The sequence below is a fragment of the Centruroides vittatus genome, unplaced genomic scaffold, assembly GCF_030686945.1.
Source record: "Centruroides vittatus isolate TY-2023 unplaced genomic scaffold, ASM3068694v2 contig_1213, whole genome shotgun sequence".
Classification (NCBI taxonomy): Eukaryota; Metazoa; Arthropoda; class Arachnida; order Scorpiones; family Buthidae; genus Centruroides; species Centruroides vittatus.
Genome location: NW_027120776.1, coordinates 166344 through 186219, shown reverse-complemented (window position 1 = coordinate 186219; position 19876 = coordinate 166344). Strand labels below are relative to the sequence as shown.

The following is a 19876-nucleotide window of genomic DNA, read 5'->3' as shown; positions in this document are numbered from 1 at the left end:
GTTATAAATAATTATTATTGTTAATTTTTATTGAATCAACTAGAAAGGCAGTTCAAGGTTGGCTTGCACATTTTATTTTACAAAGAAAGCATAAGTACAATGTCTAGCCAATGGGTCCTTTTCAAATTACTCTCCATTCACATTTAATGCACCTCTCCATCATCCTGTAAGAATTTGAATTCCATCAATGTAGTTCTGTTGTCATAACCAACTTGGAATACAATCTTTCAGGACTCTAATTGCTGCAAATTTCTTTCTTTCTAAATGCTCCTTTAACAATCAAAAGATGAAAGTTGCTTGGAGCTAAATCTGGATTGCAAGAGGATTGATTACTGGACTATTGACTATTGATTGACTATTGATGGAATGGCTGAGATCCTTCCATCCCACACATGCCAAAGCTGTTGTTGTCACAAGATCTGTATATGGGTATATATTGTTCTGTAGTCAGATTGTTATATTATTAGGTGTTTTTGTAGATTGCACTACAGAGATTGTTTTTTCAGAAGCACAGAATAATGGTGTGCATTGATTATTGCCCTCTATGCCAGAAAGTCCACTAAACCTCTTTAGTATCCCAAAAAGATGTTCACCATCATTCCCTGCAGACAGCAATACCTTTAATTTCTTGAGTGAAGAGGAATCTTTTATGCCTTTGTCATAGTTCATTTACTTTCAGGAATAAAATGAACCCATCTCATCACATACCACTTCTGTCACAAAAAACAAAATCTCTTTTTGCTTCAAAACATTGTAAATTTTCCTTACAGGCATCACTATGCACTGTCTTCTAATCAAGTAGTAAGTCAGCACTTTGGGTAAACACAGTAAAAACATTTTTCAAATAGAGCAGATATTACTGAATGATTGTTTCAATACTATCAACATTGATAGTGCTGCTGCCACCATTTCACATACCTTCAGTCTCCAGAATAACCTATCCGATGTGATTAATATTGATTTAGCAGTCAAATAATTCAAAACTTGATTTCAAACTTTGCCAAATCTATTGCATCAATCAGGTACACTTTATCTTGACAATATTTGTTTCCCATGCTGTCTGCAATCTGTGCTGAATTACATTCTCTTTCATGAGATTTTATGACAAACATCTTCCAAAATCACATCACCTGATTATACACATGTACCAAAGAGCAGCACTCATTCTTGGTAGACAGGCAAAGGAGGTGGTGCTTACATAACCAACTTTATATCATGATCAAACAACCAACAGAAGTCACACCAAAATGTGCAAGTTAACCTTGAATCACCATAACCATATGTTCAGTTTACATCATTTTCATGAAGAAAGAAAACAAATGAACTATTGTGTTAAGTACACTGTATATATTTCATGAGTGATCTGAGATAGTAGAAACTGTGATGTCATCACTAGTCTGTTTTCTATTTTTAATTCAAAAAAAGAAGATTCATACTACATTTTTACTTTTAGTTCTTATTAATACTACAGTTGTAACAAAAGTAATTAATCATCTATTTTTACTCTTTGTAAATGGAACTACTAAACACTGTTTTAATTTATTTGTCATTTCAGTTTTTAATAGTATTGGATAACAGTTTACTTTTAAATTATTCAATTAATAAAATTAAGATATTGGATAAGATTTTAATATGAGAGTTCTTGTCTATTAAAACCATATGCAAAAATACAATTTTAAGTCAAGTTAGCAATAGTAATCATCTTGATTATTCCAATAAATTCTAAATCATTACTTATACTCGAATTTGCAATAACATGCAATTTAAAAAATAAAAAGTATGTTTTTACTAGTAACTGAAAACAAAATCAATACAACGAATCAATAAATGAATAAAGAAATTATTATAAACAGTAATGAAATGTTTAATTATTATGCCTTTTTGTCCTTTTTAACTCTATTTAAAATTTATTTTGTATGCTAGTACTTTCTATATATTAACAGGACTTATTATACTGGAAATTATGGATGCAGATATTTAGTCTTACAGATCAAAAATAAATTTATAAAAAATATAAATTATTTATAAATTATATGATAAATTATAAATATAAATTATATCATATATATAAATTATATGATAAAAAAATAAATTATTTTTGATCTGTAAGACTAAATATCTGCATCCATAATTTCCAGTATAATAAGTCCTGTTAATATATAGAAAGTACTAGTATACAAAATAAATTTTAAATAGAGGTAATGAAATGTACTTGAATAATTCTGAAACATGATTTTGAAGAGTATGATTTGCTATAACTGTAGTAATCATTCACTGATGCTTAAGCAGAATTGATGCCATTAAGACTTAGGTTATTTAAATCACTAAAGCATATATTTTGATTTAGATTATATTTAGTGATTTATTTTCTGGAATGTGATAAAATCATTTCCCAAAGGAATTATCATAAGTAATCTTCTAAACACTTTAAATAGACTGCAAGAACACTGAAAACAGCAGTTCTGTCTGAACACCTGCACACATTCAATTATCCAAGATAAATGTCATTTCTATTAAAAAAAACCCCAGTTATTCCAGTACTATTTAAGGTACTTATGGGTTAAGAGGACGCCAGTCGAAAATTGCAATTTTTCCGAATAATGCAAGTTTTTATTTTTCAAATTTAAAACAATTGTTAAATCGAACAATAAATTAACAATTTATGAAAGGGTTAGTTTTAATATTTAACAACTTTCAAAAACTGCTTACGATTATAGATTACGGTTAATGTTACCTATGGTGCCAAAATGGCGGCTCGTCTCAGATTCCAGCAAACAAAAGAAATAGTGGGGAAGCATGTTCTAACCTAACCTATTCTAATAAATTACCATAATTATTATCAACCAAGTTATTAGAATAGGTTAGGTTAGAACATGTGTTCCCATTGTTTCTTCTGTTTGCTGGAATCAGACACGTGATATCAATAATCATCCTTCTTCCGTTTTTTTTTTCATTTTTACAACTTAAACAATAATTTTTCTTCTTTTTAGAGTTAAATTTACTAGTCTATTGTTATTTAGATAATTTCATTCAAAAACGCGATTTTGATCACAATTTCCAACTGGCGTCCTCTTAACCCATAAGTACCCTATTTAATTTACTGTATTCAGTAATTGAAAACAGGTAAATTTACAAAAAGCACAAGAATACAAGAGTAGTTGTATGCATTAATTACTAGAAATAAACTGGGCATGATAGCAAAGTAGCTTATTCCTCTTCCCTCCTCCTGGCCAATATCCTCCAAAGCAGATGAGACAAAGCAATTTTTGATGATTTAATGACATTTTTGGTGGATATTTCAATACTGGTAAATAAAATATAAACCAATTTCAATGAATAATTTTACTTTAACTCTAGCATAATAGAATATTTTATAAATATTTAGAACTCTATTGTTTTCTAAAGCCATTAGTGTTTTACACAATTAGAAAAAATTTCTCTGATTCCGGATAGTAGTCATTAGTGCTTTATTTATGCAATGAATTATGAGATAAGCTAGAGACAAAGCATTATAAAAAAAATACTCTATTCATAGAAATAAAAATAAATACCAATATATAAATATTTTATAAGTATTCAGACATAAATGTCTGTAATTAAAGATAAAAAAAAAAATTGTTTTCAATCCAGAAATGCTGTAGTGAGATAAACATAATTACTGATTGAAATTGGAACTGAATTCTCAATTTAAATATCATGAATCTTATCATTTAAGCAAAAAGACCTTTCAAAATTACTCACATATAATAAAGATATAAATCTGCCATAACAAGTTTCATCACACATTATAATTTCTTTACAATTTGAATGTTTGTAATTCTAATTAGTTTCAAAACACTGTTGAGAAGTGAAGTAAAGTATGTTTTCCCCCAGTTTGACTTAACAGCAAACATTTATCACACTGCTTTCCTTTTAACATTTCGACAAACTACAGATTATTATTATTTAATCAAATCAAATCTTAAGCATGACTGAAGTCCTAAAAAATGAAAACAATCACTTCTTGGCTTCATTACTAAATGAAAGGTTAGACTCCCATCATACTCTGCTTGCTTGCATCCTTTTTTTTTAAAAAGTATGAAAGTTAGAATAGCCATTATGAACTTTAGTAAACAAGAGGAATCATAGAAAAAAGTTTAGTAGATAAGAAAATACAGATAACTTGAAAATGCCTTTGTGTATTGATGCAAAACATTGCATTATTGACAACTTACATATTTCAGCCTCATTCTTTTGCTTTTCAAGGTCAATATAAAACATTTATTTCATGAAATGATTTAAAGCTCTTTACATCTGATAAATTTACAATTTCGAGTGATTCACCTTTAAACTACTAATCAGAAACTGTGTCAATTATATAATATACTCTACATAGAATCTACTGTATAATAAAACTAAAAATTTCTGATTTTCACCTGACTGTTACAAATTTATTCATTTCCTACATCAGCATTTTGAGTACTTGTGATGATCTGACAGGAGTTTCTGAATGAAAACTTTCAATGATTTTAACAAATGTATTAGTATGATATGTTTAATTGATTGTGCTCAATTTTAACACAAGCACTTAAAAAGTATCACAAGTGAAGTTGCAATTTCCACATGATTCACTTTAATAGCAATTACCTCTAATGGTAAGACTTGTGACAATTACCACTGCCATTTCAACATCAATCCCAGCTACAGCACTTGCGACATCCGAGAGCAATTTTTGATTCTTAGCTTATAATTCTGGCAGTTTCAATTTAGACATTAGTCTAGCTGTCTTCATTTGGCATTTCAATTTTATTTTCTAATGCTTCTCCTTATTTTGAGTTATATAATTAAGCTAACAAATATGACAAAAATTCAGCTTTGGAACCACATGGTGTTTAATCATGAAAATGCTATTACATGACGTATGTTTTGTTTTCAGTTCTGATAGCCACATGCATTAATATTTTCTTACCAGTCACTTTTGAGTTGCCATTAGGAATGTAACAAAAGTAAAAAGGACATGGCAACTTTAAGTGTAAGGCTAAAATTACTTTACAAACAATAGAAGAGAGAATTGCTAAATTAACTAAATTGCAAATCTTTGTTTCTGCTTCATGATAACATTTTTCAGCTAAATGATAAAAATTTTAAAGAACTCTATTGTTTTCTAAAGCCATTAGTGGTTTATTTATGCAATGAATTACGAGATAAGCTAGAGACAAAGCGTTATAAGAAAAATACTATCTGTAGATATAAAAATAACTTTTATAACATTAATTAAATATTTATAAATAACTCATTTATTGTTAAAATTTAAATGTAATATGAGTAGATATTTTTAAAATAGTATTCATAATATATTTTATGTTTCATTTGCATGTAGATTAAAATGACAGCTTCTTAAAAATAAATACAGTATATAAAAGGTGTGTATATTCTTTGACGACATTTTTACACACAAGAATTTGGCTGAAACAAGTAACATACCTCATTTCAAAAACAACAGTGTAGTCACATGAGAAAAACACGATACAGTAGAGCAGTGTTTCCCAAACTTTTGACATCTGTGTACCCTTTGTATAATTTTCTTAATGCTGAGTACCCCTCGTCAAAAAAATTGCATATACTTTAAATCAAAAACCAAAGATAACGAGGATATTCCATTTCTATATGCTGCTGCAATTGAAAAATCGAAAAAGCCAAAATAAAAGACCATGTGGAAAATATTGTTCCTAGATATAGCGATATGGACTTTAGGTCGCATTTTCGTCTTTCTAGAAGCACTGTCAAAGTAAGTCTCTGCTAAGAATTGTTAGTTGTAGTAACTAGCAACAGAAAAATTGGTTTATTCGGCAATTTTAGCTTTTTATTAATACTAAAGCACATAACAAACCTTTCCTGTTAGAAAAATCGCACAAAAGCTAAAAATACACACGCGCACATTGTAACAATTCAATGTGTAGATACTGGAGGTTTTTGTGTGACACTGTTGTCTTGGCCATAGGGTGGAGGAATACACAGAATCACAGCACCCGGCGAAACCGCTAAGAAGTAACGAAGTTTTTTATTATTTTTCTATCTTTGTAATCGAAAAAAGTAAACTGCTTGTTGACCAGGAACAGCCGAAGCACGGTGCAGCGTGTACCCCCACTAAACTCTTCCCGTACCCCTGGGGGTACGCGTACCACACTTTGGGAAACACTGCAGTAGAGCATCGATTATATACGAAAAAATACATTATTAATATAGTATATTAGTATATCCCATGTAATTAGTATACAGTAATACCTCGACTTATGCTACCTGGAGGTACACAATTTTTAAATTTCGTCAATTCGTCTTTTGTTTGAACACCACGCAACTCTTGATTACTCACTTCCTCACACTATTGTTTGGCTTACATGTTCGGACGTGTCGCATGGAATCGGCGCATAGCTACAATTTATTATGTGTTATTTATTTCTGTGTTTGTTATATCTACGGAGATTTGAGAGACTCTACCAAACAAAGTAGAACTGATTCTTCTGCATCAAACAAGAAAAGAAAAACTTTATCTTTGGAATGTAAAATTAACATTATTAAAGACTTTGATACAAAAATGAAAAGGGGTTACAAATTTTAGAAAATATAGACTCCGATGAAGAGTGCATTTCTTCTACAAAATGAGAAATAAAAAAATTATTAGCATGCTACGAGGAAATTTTGTGGGAGTAAAAAAATCTTTGAGCCGTCAGACGAATTTGTTAGATTTTATGAAGCCTTCGACATCAAAATAACTTCGGTTTACGATTTTAATAATATAATTTGTTATACATATGTATTATCTAAGATTTTATTAAACATTTTTTTCTTTAGTCTCCAGCCCCAATTAAAAATAATTTGTATGTATTTATATGCGAAATTATACCCTGACTTACGTGAATTCGACTTACGTGGTTATCGCTTGGTCCCACGTATCGCGTAAGTTCAGGGTATTACTGTATTAGTATATCCCAATAATAGTATATTAATATTGGGTTGTTCAGAAAGTTCATAGCAATTTTTAAGAGAAATAAAAGAAATTGTTTTAAAACTAAAAATATACTTTTATTCCATTATGTATGCGCCATTGTTTTTAATGACGTGTTGCCATCTATGGTGCAGCTTCATGATACCCTCTTCGTAGAACTTTCCAGTTTTTCCCGCGAAAAACTGATCCACGTGGTTTTTGCAAGCTTCCAACGTATCAAAGTTTTTATCATGAAGGGAATTTTGTAGAGAACGGAACAAATGGTAGTCCGACGGGGCAAGGTCGGGTGAGTAAGGGGGTGGGGTAAAACATCCCAGCCTAGTTCCAATAATTTTTGGCGTGTTCGTAAAGACGTGCGAGGTCTGGCATTATCTTGGTGAAACACAATGCCTTTTCTATTGGCCAGTTCCGGACGTTTTTCTTTAATTGCCATGTTCAGCTTATCCAATTGGGAACAATACTTATCAGAATCAATTGTTTGATTCTGTGGAAGCAGCTCATAGTACAGGATTCCTTTCCAATCCCACCAGACAGTGAGCATGACCTTCTTTGGATGAAGACCGGCCTTTGGAGTTTTTAATGGTGATTCATTTTTCTTACCCCACGATCGTTTTCGGCTGATGTTGTTATAAATGATCCACTTTTCATCACCTGTCACTAAACGCTTCAGAAAAGGGTCATTTTCATTTCGTCTTTCAAGAGAATCACAAATGGAGATGCGATCCTGTAAGTTTTTTTCCGTTAAGTCGTGAGGTATCCAAATGTCGTAACGATTCACGTATCCGAGCTTCTTTAGATGTTGAAATACAGTACTGTTTGATGACTTCACTATGTCTGCAATCTCTCGAGTTGTGTAATGAGGGTTTTCATCCAATAATGCTTTGATCTGGTCCTCTTCAATAACAGGAGGTCTTCCTGAGCGAGGAGCATCTTCAAGGCTGAAATTACCCGTTTTAAATTTTGCAAACCACTTTCAAACAGTTGATTCTGATACAGCACTCCCACCATAAACATCACATATCTTTTTTGGTGTTTGTACAGCATTTTTGCCTTTACAAAAAAAGAAAAGAAACAAGTGTCGATAATGCACGTTGTTCGCATCCATTTTTTGCAATGAGACAAATTAAACGCTATTTGAATAATCTTAACGTTTTTTTGTAACGAACGCGTCTCAAGGTCATTTATCGTAATACTCATTGATTTGTACAATTCTAATCATTTTTGCGTCAATCGGTGTCTCAACTGTCAGCTATCAAAAATCGCTACAAACTTTCCGAACAACCCAATATATCCAGTGTTTAAATTTTTCTCCGTTGCATGTCACTTCGTGTTGAATTTTTATCTATGCTAAGCCTAACAAAAATTTTTATAATACTAATTGTGGCTACTGTATCAAAGCAATAAACCAACCAAAGCCGAATTTTCGTGCTGGAATCGGCTATATTAATAATAAATTATGAGATCATTTGGTATTAGAGATAAGTGTTAGGCGCCATCTCTTGCGAAATTTAATAATTATAATTTAATTAAATAATTTAGAACAAACTGGAAGAAAAGAATCGGCCCGAAGCAGGACACAAACACGCAACTTCTGCTCACCATGCAGATGCATTGCCAATTACACTACCCAGACCTCCGGTCCAATCTCCTCTTCCAGTAAATATAAGCTTACATTATGGTCGTAAGCTTTTATTTTCAATTGAATCAAATTGATTTTTTAATGAAATTTTTATTAAATGCCAAAAAATAAATAAAATAAAAAGGCTTTATTTCAATATTTCTTCAGGTAATGCCATTTAAATTACTTTAATTACAACTTTATATTAATATGTGCCATTTTTACTTTTATCATTATGAGGAAGTTTTTGAAAATACTCATAATGTATTGGAGGAATATAAAGTAATAGATCCATCATATCGTTAAATTTTTCAGATGTGATGGGTCTGGCATGATGATATGAAGGTGCTAGTATTATATTTTCAAATTTTTGTTCGTTCACTGGAATTTTGGTACTTCCCACGTTTTTTGTAGAGTAGTAGTGTGTTCTGTTTGTTCACTTAACTTGAAGTAAATAAGTACGATTACCTCTAAAATTACTAATAAATTGTTCATTTGATAACAAATGTGCATTTTATATTATATAATGTTTGAAATGGATAATGTCAACTTAGAATCGGACGGTGATTCAGGTAGGTATTTATAAAATAAACTCTTATTTTGATACATTTCCTTCTATTTTGCAGAAAGTGAACTTATACCACTTTCAAAGTAATTATATTTGTAATTTCATTAACTACACAAATTTATAATGACAATTTTGAAGGATTTTTTTTGGGAACTGTTATAGATAAAAAGCTATAGATATAGCAGATTGCATTCATTGTTATCATTAACTACCTCATTTACCGTAACTCATTTTGTCAAAAATGGACTTACACCACTTTCAAAGAAAACGGCTCATATATGTATGTAAATATGATCTGATACAAGCCTTTATACTGACACTGTATTTAATACTTCAGTTTTATCTTTTTTTTTTAAAATGATTAAACCCAACTAAGTAACTGTATGAGATTATTATTTCTGATGTTATATTTGAGATTTTACCAAAAATAACATCTTATACATTAATTTGCTAATAAACCATGTTATCTTTGTTAAAGTTTTTTACAACCTATTGCATTCTATATTAATTTTCTAATGACATTTGCCTATGTTATAGCTTCTATTTATAGGTGAAATTGTATTGTAACAATACAACTTCACCTATTCTAAAAAGTATGGACAAAAATGGAAAACAATGCACTGACTCATATCTATGATTAACTATGGTATTCAGGCCACATTCAAACCCGAATCATAACATTGGTAAGCTGCAATGCAACAATTATGAACACAATTACAAATAATAAATATTACATTTTTTTTTTTTAGTTTTGAACTCACTCAACCCTGTGGGCACTAAGATGGCTTTTTCCCTCCTCACAGGTATAGCCAAACCTTCAATAGGAACAACCATGTGATGAGGGATGGAGACAAAAATATTCAGGAGACACCATATACAAAAAATTCCTTGGAGGTTTCCAAATTAGTTCAAACCTGGATCCCCAGAGCAGCAGGCTGACTCATTTGCCATTCTGCCTCAACCATCTGGCTGCAAATATTAAATTCTTCATCAACAATACCTTTAAAACCAATAAAATTCTTGATGTTGACAAATGTTTTGTTTTTAACTTGGCTATCTTCAGGCAACACTGTTATATAATAAATCTGATTTAAATTTCAAATTCCTTTAAATGTATACACATTTCAACATTTACACATACCTGTTACAACAAACACTATATATAAATTTGGTTTATATTTTTATTAAATTAACACAGTATAATTATAAATTGTCAATGCAGTTAATAACTTTAGCTATAATACAGAATTGCATCTACATCCTTAAAATTTACAAGTCTTAACTGGACTATGCCACATAAATACAGTAACAACTCAATTCACCAGCAAAATCTAAAAACAGATTAACATTTTTGGACATTCTTTATGCACATTTTCAGACTATCACAAATAGAACATCACAAAAAACAATTACAGAATAGAACACCACAGGTTTAAACTGATGAACTGTGCATTCGATTCCGTAATTATTTTCGCAACGTCCCATTTGAAATTGGCATCAGAAACATCCAAAGACATTAGGATCCGTTATTAAAAAATTTTGTCAGAAAATGAAGGCATCGATATATCCTTAAAATTGTTTTATCATTTGCCACGCAAGTTTTTATAAATTTCTATTTTTTCAGAGATTTTCCGACTTGGCGTTTAGAGTCGAAAACAATCACCAACATAAAATATTTTGTCGTTCGATTGCCACTCATTCTCTCAATAGATCCTTTAGTAATAATCACAAATTTTGAAACATCTGTAATAAAGGACAGGGACAGAAAGTCCGAAATGCATTTCTTGGTATAATAGAGTTAGAATTGTCAATTAGTAGCTTAAATAACACCCAACAAGCTAGTAAGCTTAAATAACACCAACAAACCTTTATAATTACCAGCAAATAAAGTTTTTAATACTTTGACAAGTGAAAGCATTTGTCAAAGTATATTAAAAACTTTATTTGCTGGTAATTATATGGGTTTGTTGGTGTTATCCACTATATAACCAGCTGTGAAAAGATTTAGAATTACTGGCATCTTCCTTATATATATATGTTTGTTTGTTTTGTTAAGTTATGGCAATGCAACACTTGGGTGATGTTTACTGGGAACAGTGGCATAGCGAGGGGGGTGCAAGGGGGTGTATCATGCACTGGGCACCACTCACAGAGGGGCGCCCAAATGGTCTCCAAGACAAACTATATGTGTTTCTGAAGGGGGAAGGGGGCACCAATAAAGTGTCGGGAGCCAGTTATGTTCACTACGCCACTGACTGGGAGGTCTTTAAGGGTAACTGGCCCCTACTCAGGCAGAGAAAACCCGGAAAACTCCACGTGGCCAGTCTGTCCCGGCGAGGTGCAAACCCACGACCGAACTCCCAGTGTTCAGGATACAGAACGGCTCGGCCACCAGTGGGCCCGTTCCTTGCATGACGGTTTGGCAAAATTTATTCTCATCACTAACGGATAAAAAATTTTGCCCATTTTAATGGTACAGTCGATTAATAATCACGTAACCAGTTTCGAAATATGGCATATTTCAATTAACCGAAATTTGCACACGCACATGCAACTTATATGTCACACATGCATATCTTTATATAATCTGCAAATCTGCAATTAAAATAAACAATCAGCAAATGTGCATAAATTACACATTTCATAGAAAATACAACAACAATACAAAAATCACGGATATATCTAACAAAATATATGAAATTTTACTGGAAAAATTATATTTTTATAGAATATAGAACACGTTACTTTAATGACGCAAATCATTCAAACTTTTATGCAAGCCAATCACAAGGCTTCTTTCATCAAACATTTATAATGTTCTATTTAAAATGTAATTGTTTATATACTTTATACAGGCATAGAAAACGTATTATTAATACTTATTAAACGATAAACAATTCATTTTTTTCGGTATTTACATTGAAAAGTATGATCAGATATGAAACAAAAGATAAGAAACATCATTTAACAACACGATTAAATAATACGTCTTAAACAGCTTCAAATATATCAAAAATACCTCTTTTTATTAACCTGAACGGGAAAATATATCGTAAAATGAATAAAACCTACCTGAAATCTCCATTTTTTATGGAATTCATTATGTCTGAATCTTCCATTACCTCTTCTTCCCTCTTCGCCATTTTGCTTACTTAAAGAGAAAGACGTATTCTCGTTCTCGCAATGTTAACGTGAATATTTTTAAAAATATAAAATAATGTAATTTGGTATTTATTATATTTTTTTATTCTTTATTTTTTATTTTATAAAATAATATCTATTAAATTTTTTACATTTTACAGTTTTCGTGTGACGAAAAAAAATTTTACTTTTTTCGTTTGAATTCTTCTTGTTCTTGTTCGTGGGTTTATGTTGGAAGGTATGGCCGTTGTCGGCTTTTCTTCCGATGCGCCGCCTGGTGGTTAGGCGAAGCGGCCGGTCTTATATATGTACCGCTCAAGGGCTGAGATGTGGTGGCTCGGGTCTAAACCCGCGTGTGGCCAGTAAAGTTGGCTGAGGTGGCGAGTCTGGTTCAGGTCCAAAGAAAGGGCTTGGCCCAACTCCCGACGGGCCTCGTTGTACGCCGGACACACCAGCCAAAAATGATCGGGGGATTCCTCCTGCCCGCAGTGCTGGCAGTCCGGTGAGCGGCTAAGGTGACGAGAAAAAAGGAAAGATTGAAGAGGCGCCGTATTAGTACGTAACCTCGCCAAAAGCGATTCCGCACGGCGCGAGGAGGCCAGATGGTAAGGCCAAGGAGAGAACGGCCGGAGGTGCTCCCTCCCCTTGTGCCGGAGAGCAGCCGACCAATTGTCGGTGAGGGCGAGCACGATCTTGTCCCTGTTGAACCGACGTAGGTCTCTCGGGGTAAGGGAATGGCGCCAGGAACCAGTAAGATCGGTGTGACTGGCTGCCCTATCGGCCGCTTCGTTAATCTGAATGCCCGAATGTCCTGGGATCCAAACGAGGTCCAGGGGGGCGGGGAACCTGCTGACAATAGATGCAATGTCTGAGATAATGGCCGTCGATGAGAAAGAGACGTTCGTGATTGCCTGCAGGACAGAGCGGCTGTCTGAAAAAATTACGGTCGGACGATTATATTGAGAGGCGATCATCAGCGCTCGCTGAATCCCGATAGCCTCTGCCGTGAAAACGCTGCAGGCGTCGTGGAGACGCCAAGTCTCCCGGATACCCTCGCTAGGAATGACGATGCCGATCTGCGTCCTGAGAGTAGTTTTCGATGCATCAGTACCGATGCAGAACCTGTCGTACCAAAGTTTAGCGTGGAGCTCAGAGTAAAGGCTTTTCAAGCCCTCGGCGTGATCCGCACCCGCTACGGACCACTCATTGAGGTGGACCTTGGGCCGGATCTGATCTGCACACGGAGGGAGGAAATTCTGGCGGTAAAGGCTGGCGACCGGGAGACTCTCCTTAGCGAAATGGGTAAAGACCCGGGCGACGTAAGGAGACTGAAAGCGGCGCCAATGGTGAGAGGCCAGACTGGGAGCCGCCTGGAAAAGGTGGAACAGAGGGCTTGATGGACCCCGAGATAAGTGTGTTACCGCATGCATTATCGCTCTGTGGCGAAGACGAAGCTGAAGCGGGATATACCCGGATTCCGTATAGAGAGAGATCAGGGGAGTCGATTTGGGGACCCCCAGCGCGGTACGAAGGGCCTCGTGTAAAGGGCGCTCCATACGGCTAATGCTGGAGGGCGGAGCCCCCTCCAGGAGCGGGGCGCCAAATTCCGCCATTGGGCGAAGCACCGAGTAGACAAGGTGCAAGAGGTCGGCGGTCCGAGCCCCATTTCGGCGGGAGGCAAAGTATTTTAAGTAGGAGCAGGACCGCGTTAGTTTGGTCCGGAGAAATTGGGCATGGTTGTCCCAAGTGAAAGTATGTGAGAGTTGGAGGCCCAAAACTCGGACTACCCTTTGCTGGGGGATGGTCCCCGAACTGAGGGTGAAAGATAAAGGTGAGCGATTGGTTTTGGCCGAAAAATCGATGGATGCGCTCTTGGTTGCAGAAAAGGACATGCTCCACCCCGACGCCCAATGTTCCAAGTGGTCTAGAGCTTGTTGGGCGCGGGCGTGGGCCTTGGTAGGGCTCGAGCTAGCTGAGAGAAGAAAGATGTCATCGGCATATACTATCACCGAAACATCCGGTGGAATAGCCCTCCAGAGATCGGCCATATATAAGGTAAACAGGAGGGGGGCCAGTACACTCCCCTGAGGGATGCCTTGCCGGAACGGGTGGGGATGGGAGAGGATTCCACGCCAGCGAACCTGGAATTGGCGGTCTAGCAGAAACGATCTAAGCCAAGAAAGAAACCTGCCCCCAATGCCATAAGTCCGGATCTTGGCCAGGAGGCCCTGCTGGTTGACCGAGTCGTAGGCCCCCTCCAAGTCGAGAGCCAACAAAAAGACCCACTTCCGTTGGGCCCGAGCCACTGCGACCTGATGGTGAAGGAGGAGCAAAGCTTCCTCGGCGCCCCGATAGGGCAGGAACCCAAAGTGGTGTGGGTGGAAGAAGGTGGAATTAGCCGCAGAAATATGGAAACGGTGCAGAACCATTCGTTCGAATAGTTTGGCCATGTGGGAAGTGAGAGAAATTGGCCGGTAGGAGGCGCAATTAGTCGCCGGGCGACCCGGTTTACGAATAGGAATAATATGGGCTAACTTCCACTCCTGGGGGCATGTCCCCGCCAACCATGCTCTGTTCAAGGCGGCCAGGAGGGCTGCAAGGCCCGACGGAGGGAGTGCACGAATGGCCTGGGCCTGGATGCGGTCCGGGCCCGGAGTGGTTGGGCGAAGGCCCCGAAGGGCCCGAAGCAACTCCGCTGGACGGAACGGGCCGTCCTCTAGGGTTAGCTGATCGTTGTGGTTCGCTGTGATTGGGGCGAAAGCGCCCGAAGGGCGGTTCCGACCAAAATAGGCGGCCAGCGCCTCGGCTTGCTGGGCTGGCGAAGTGATATCTTCCGTCGTACGCAGAATGAGGTGAGACGTTGGCGCGTCCGCGGGCGTGCGGAGGCGGCGAAAAATCCTATAGATCGTGGACGGAGAAGGAGGGGAGGAGCAGAGTCGGCCCCACCACTCCCGACGCGCTTGTCGGGATTGCCGGCGGAGAAGGGCGCTGAGTCGTTTGTAGCGAGTCCAAAGAGCCAAGGAGGCAGATTGGCGGGCTTTACGAAAGGCCCTTCGTTTCTTAGCCCGAAGGAGGCTACAAGCCGGAGTCCACCAAGGTGGGGACCCAGGGGGAGGAGGGGCGCGCCACACCGAACAGTCCTCTACCGCCTGCCGAAGCAGGCCGGCGAACTGGGAGTACGAAGGGGGGCGGTGGGCCAGTGAAGAGATGGAGTTCTCGAACCGGGTGGGGAAGTCGGACCAGTCAGTACTACAGCGAAAGCGTACCCGAGGCCCCTGCCGGGGTGCTAGAGCAGTAATGGAAAGGGAGACTGGGGCATGATCGCTTGATAGAGTGTCTGAGAGGACGTTCCAAGTAGTCGAGCCGAGCAAGTCCGGAGAGCAAAATGATAAGTCGAGGGCTGAAGCGCTAGAGGCACTGAACCGGGTAGGAACCCCCGAGTTCAGGCAACAAAGGTCTGCTGTGGAAAACCAATCGAAGAGTGCGCGTCCCGCCGTGTCGGGGTGGGTGCAGCCATCATCCCAGTAAGGATGATGCGCGTTCCAATCGCCGCAGATGATCCGAGGGCGAAAACCGTCCCGAAGCAAAGCGTCAAGATCCATATCCGGCTGAACACCTTGAGGGGCGTAGACGTTCACGAGGGAAAAAGGGCCCCCCGGGAGAAAGATCCTGAGCTCCTGGGTCTCCAGGCCCGCGATTCCTGGGGCGGCCGGAAGGAGGCGCGCGGGAATGGCCGTAGCCACCGCCGCTAAAAGACCGCCGCCGCGGGAATTGGGACGGTCACACCGGAAAATGGTGAACCCAGGGAGGGAGAAGGAGGCTGACGGGACAAGCCAAGTCTCCTGGATTAAAAGGACGTCTACCCCGCGGAGCCATGGTTCCGCCAAAAGAAGGTCCTTTTTAGCGCGTAAGCCTTGGGCGTTCCAGTGAACGATGCGAAGGGCCGAGTTGAATTGGGCCGGACTAGGCATTATGTGCCGATTGCGCTGACTGACGGTGACGAAGTTTTACCTTTTCCGCCGGGTTGGCAGAGCCAAAGTCTTCCAACGATACTGTCCGGGTTGGGCCAGGCGGGAAGGAAAGGTCCATGTCCGATGCTGGACCGTCTGAGTCGGAAGTAGCCTTTGGGGCCGCCTTCCTCTGTTTATTTCCTTTTTTCTTTCTAGGCGGGCCAGAGAGCGTAGGGCGTTCCTCCCGCTGCGGCGGACGTTTTTGAGCCTGGGAGGTAGGTAATTGTTGGGGTTGCGACGAGATGTTTTCGGGGAGAAGGAGTTCCGATTCCCTGGTGGGAGGGGTAGACCGAAATTCAGATCTAATTTGTCGGAGTTCTGCCCGTAGCGAGTCAATAGCCGCTTCCAGCCGGGCGATTCGCCGGGTCAAGGATTGGTGGTCCGGGCCCCGTGCTGAGTCGGCCTGATGGGTAGACTCTACCCTACCGCTGGGACCACTCTTGGCCTCCGGAACCTGGAGAGGTTTAGGCTTTGCCGCCACCTGGGCATAGGATGATTGCTCCGACGGCCGGAGACGCTTAGCCTCCGCATGCGAACAGCGGTGGATAACACTCAATTTGAGTAGCCGCGCTTCCGAGAGGTATGCCGGGCAGTTGGGCGAGTCCGCTCGGTGAGGGCCCCTGCAGCGAACGCACTTCTCCGCCGGGCGCGAGCACCCCGTGGAGTCGTGGTCCTCCCCGCAGTTTAGGCAACGACGGCGCCCACGGCAAGAAGCCGGAGCGTGGCCGAAAGTAAGGCAGCGCCCACAGAATCTGGGCTTAGGATAGAAGCGCTCGCAGCGAAACCGTTGATAGTACAGTTTCACCGACTCGATCGGGTCCGCACTGGCAATGGAGAAGTAAACCGTCGTACTAGGGGTCACCTCTGCCCGGTCGTTGAGTTTCCGCGTGAAGCGGCGCACCTCGACAACAGGCAACATGGCCTCCGTGAGCATTTCGTAAATCTCGGACGCGGTTAGCGAGACATCCACTCCTCTCAAGAGATACGCCGTTTGGGAGCATTCCGGGGCCAACCTGCCCCACACCGACAAATCCCCAAGAGACGTCAGGGCGAGAGCCGTTTGGGCGGTGGAGAAGTCCCTTGTTTTCAACAGAAGAAGCCCACTTCTGGAATAACGAACGTCCTCGATGAGCTCCGGGCGTGGGAATCGCGTCCGGAGTGCGGCGTGTAGCTCGGCCGGACGTAAACGACGAAGGGGGCCCTGGCCCTCCAGGAAGATCGTGAACAAGAAGTCCGATGGGAGGGACGGCCGAATAGAGCGGAGTTTATCCGCCTCCGCGAAAGGAGCCAAATACCGCAGTCCCGAGGGATCGGGGCCCCCCGGGCCCGACTCCGGGGACCGGGGGCGAATGCGCGGGGGCGAGGACGCCTCCGAAGCCATGGAGCAGTCCACACCGGATAGGCCCGTGAATCGCGCTCCTACCTGGGAGAAAGCTGGGAAATACTTTAATTCCGGAAATCCTTTTTCGATGCTGAAGTAGCCACTCGGGGCACCAGCCACCAGGAAGTAATCTCTGCCTGGGAATGAGCAAAAACCGAACAGTCGAAAAGCCACCAAAAAACTTTACACTCCCAAAAACCAAAATATGAGAGAAACCAAAAAGCACAAGTCTAGCACTCGAATCTTCTGACAATTCGAAAGTCGCGCCAAAACCTGTACGCCATATTGGATCCCATCCTTTTCGTTTGAATTTCTGTTTGTTTCTTGTCGTTGGGATTGAGTTACACAGACTATTGCGCCCCGTGGTGGTGAAAAATGGCAGAAGTTACATTTTTCTCAGTATTTATGTTCGCTTGTATACAGTGGAAAATATGATCATACTTTGTATACACATCTTGCTGGGCGTAAATCTCAGACAATCACTTATTTTGAAAATTTTTTGTCGAATGAGATTGTTATTGTTCAGTATCTTTTTGCGTACGAGATCAAATTGATTACGTTTGTATTGTAGTGTCCTGCTCTTTCGGGCAGTATCTACAGCGACTGTCCACTGTGATAGTCATGCGAGTGTGCAATAGTCCACGAGAGGCAGTATACCAAAAAATAACAACAGCAATTTATTTTTTTCACGTGATTAGCAATATACGGGATTTTTTTCGGATTCCAACTCTTATTAATGTTATACAATATAAAAACTGGGGTGAAGAATCGAGCGAATACAGAACAAAAGAACGCGCTCGCGACAAATAAGAAAAGACGGACTTGTAATCTTACGACTAACTTACACTAAATTAAAAACTAAAAAGGAAAGGAAGAATAGCAAGAAGTTTTAATATGATAGAGGAGGTTATAAGGAATACTCGGGTTCTCTGTTTGGTATTGATTGGCTCTTCTGGTAGGGAACCATTTGTTTCTCGCTGATCTTTTTCGGATCTCTTCGAAGATTCTCCTTACACGTTGTCTCTCTCTCTCTCTTTACGTTAGCGGGTCCTTTCTCTTTCTGTAGGCCAACTTCGTCTCCCTTTGTTCGTCTAGACGATGAGCAGGAGCGTAACTTTCGCATGTCTACCTTCACCCAGATTCCGACCCAAGAATGAACCTTCTTATCAGTGGCGTAGCGTAGTGGGAGCGGCAGGTGCGGCCCGCCACGGGCGGCACTTTAAGGGGGCGGCAAAATTTCACAATAAATAATAATACCTAAATAAGGGGGCGGCGAAACTTTCCTCCGCCCCGGGCGGCTGACACCCACGCTACGCCACTGCTTCTTATCGTTCTAGTAGCCTCTTTTTTTTTTTTTTTTTTTTTAACTCTTTCCGCCCTGTGGGCACTAAGAGGGCCTCTTTTAGTAGGCCCATTATGGGTTCGGCCAGGCCCACAATGGGGCGACCGGGTGATGAGGGACGGGGCCCGACATATCCGAACAGACCACCCCCCGAAAAATTCCTGGGGATTAGTTCTAGTAGCCTCAGGGACTTCACTTCCCATTGTTAATTAGTAAGCACTACTTTGAGTTTATAAATGATTAATACTTTGCGTATAGAGAAAAATAAAAAAGCCTCGAAACAAATTAGAAAATGGCATTCAAATATTCAATGAATGGAAATCTATTGAATGAAAGATCAGATATAAAACTGACTTGAATTTGAAAAATAAAAAAAAAAAATCAACACAATCCTTGAGCGATCTTTCGAGTGGGAATTTTTAATTTAGTGAGTGTAGCTTTTAATTTACCCTGCGTTAGGCGCGCGGGATGCAGGTGCACCCCAAACACTTTTAAACGCGTGTATTTTTTCATGTAATTAATGCTTAAAAATGATGCCCTCAGTACCTTCCTTTAAAGTACTGAAGATCGCACTGAAAAAGTTAAAATTTCCAGGGAAAAAAACTTTTCATAAAATAGCACTGCAAAATGCATGGGGTGCACCTGCACCCCGCGCGTCTAAAGGAGGAAGTTTTATTAGCGCGACCACTGGAGGAGGGTGGAGCCGAGTTAGTGTACTGAAAAAACGATCATTGCCTGATATCGAATCAGTCATAATACAAATGACGAATAAGAGCATAGAAGGCGTATAAATAAGATTTTTAAGGCCAATAAACGGAAAGAAGGTGTCCC

General features: G+C 39.5%; 1 protein-coding gene across 3 annotated transcripts in view; it reads right to left on the bottom strand.

The window, feature by feature from the left end:
• The window catches only part of Prp4k (Pre-mRNA processing factor 4 kinase), a 65831-nt gene extending 53463 nt beyond the window's left edge, over positions 1-12368 (bottom strand). For all 3 annotated transcript variants that reach the window (XR_010882401.1, XM_067283239.1, XM_067283249.1), the window contains exon 1: positions 12244-12368. Coding sequence is in view for 2 of the 3 variants with exons in the window: in XM_067283239.1 (XP_067139340.1) it covers positions 12244-12314 (71 nt within the window). In the remaining variant the exon portion in view is untranslated. The remainder of the gene's footprint in view (positions 1-12243) is intronic.
• Between the last annotated feature and the right edge of the window lie 7508 nt (positions 12369-19876).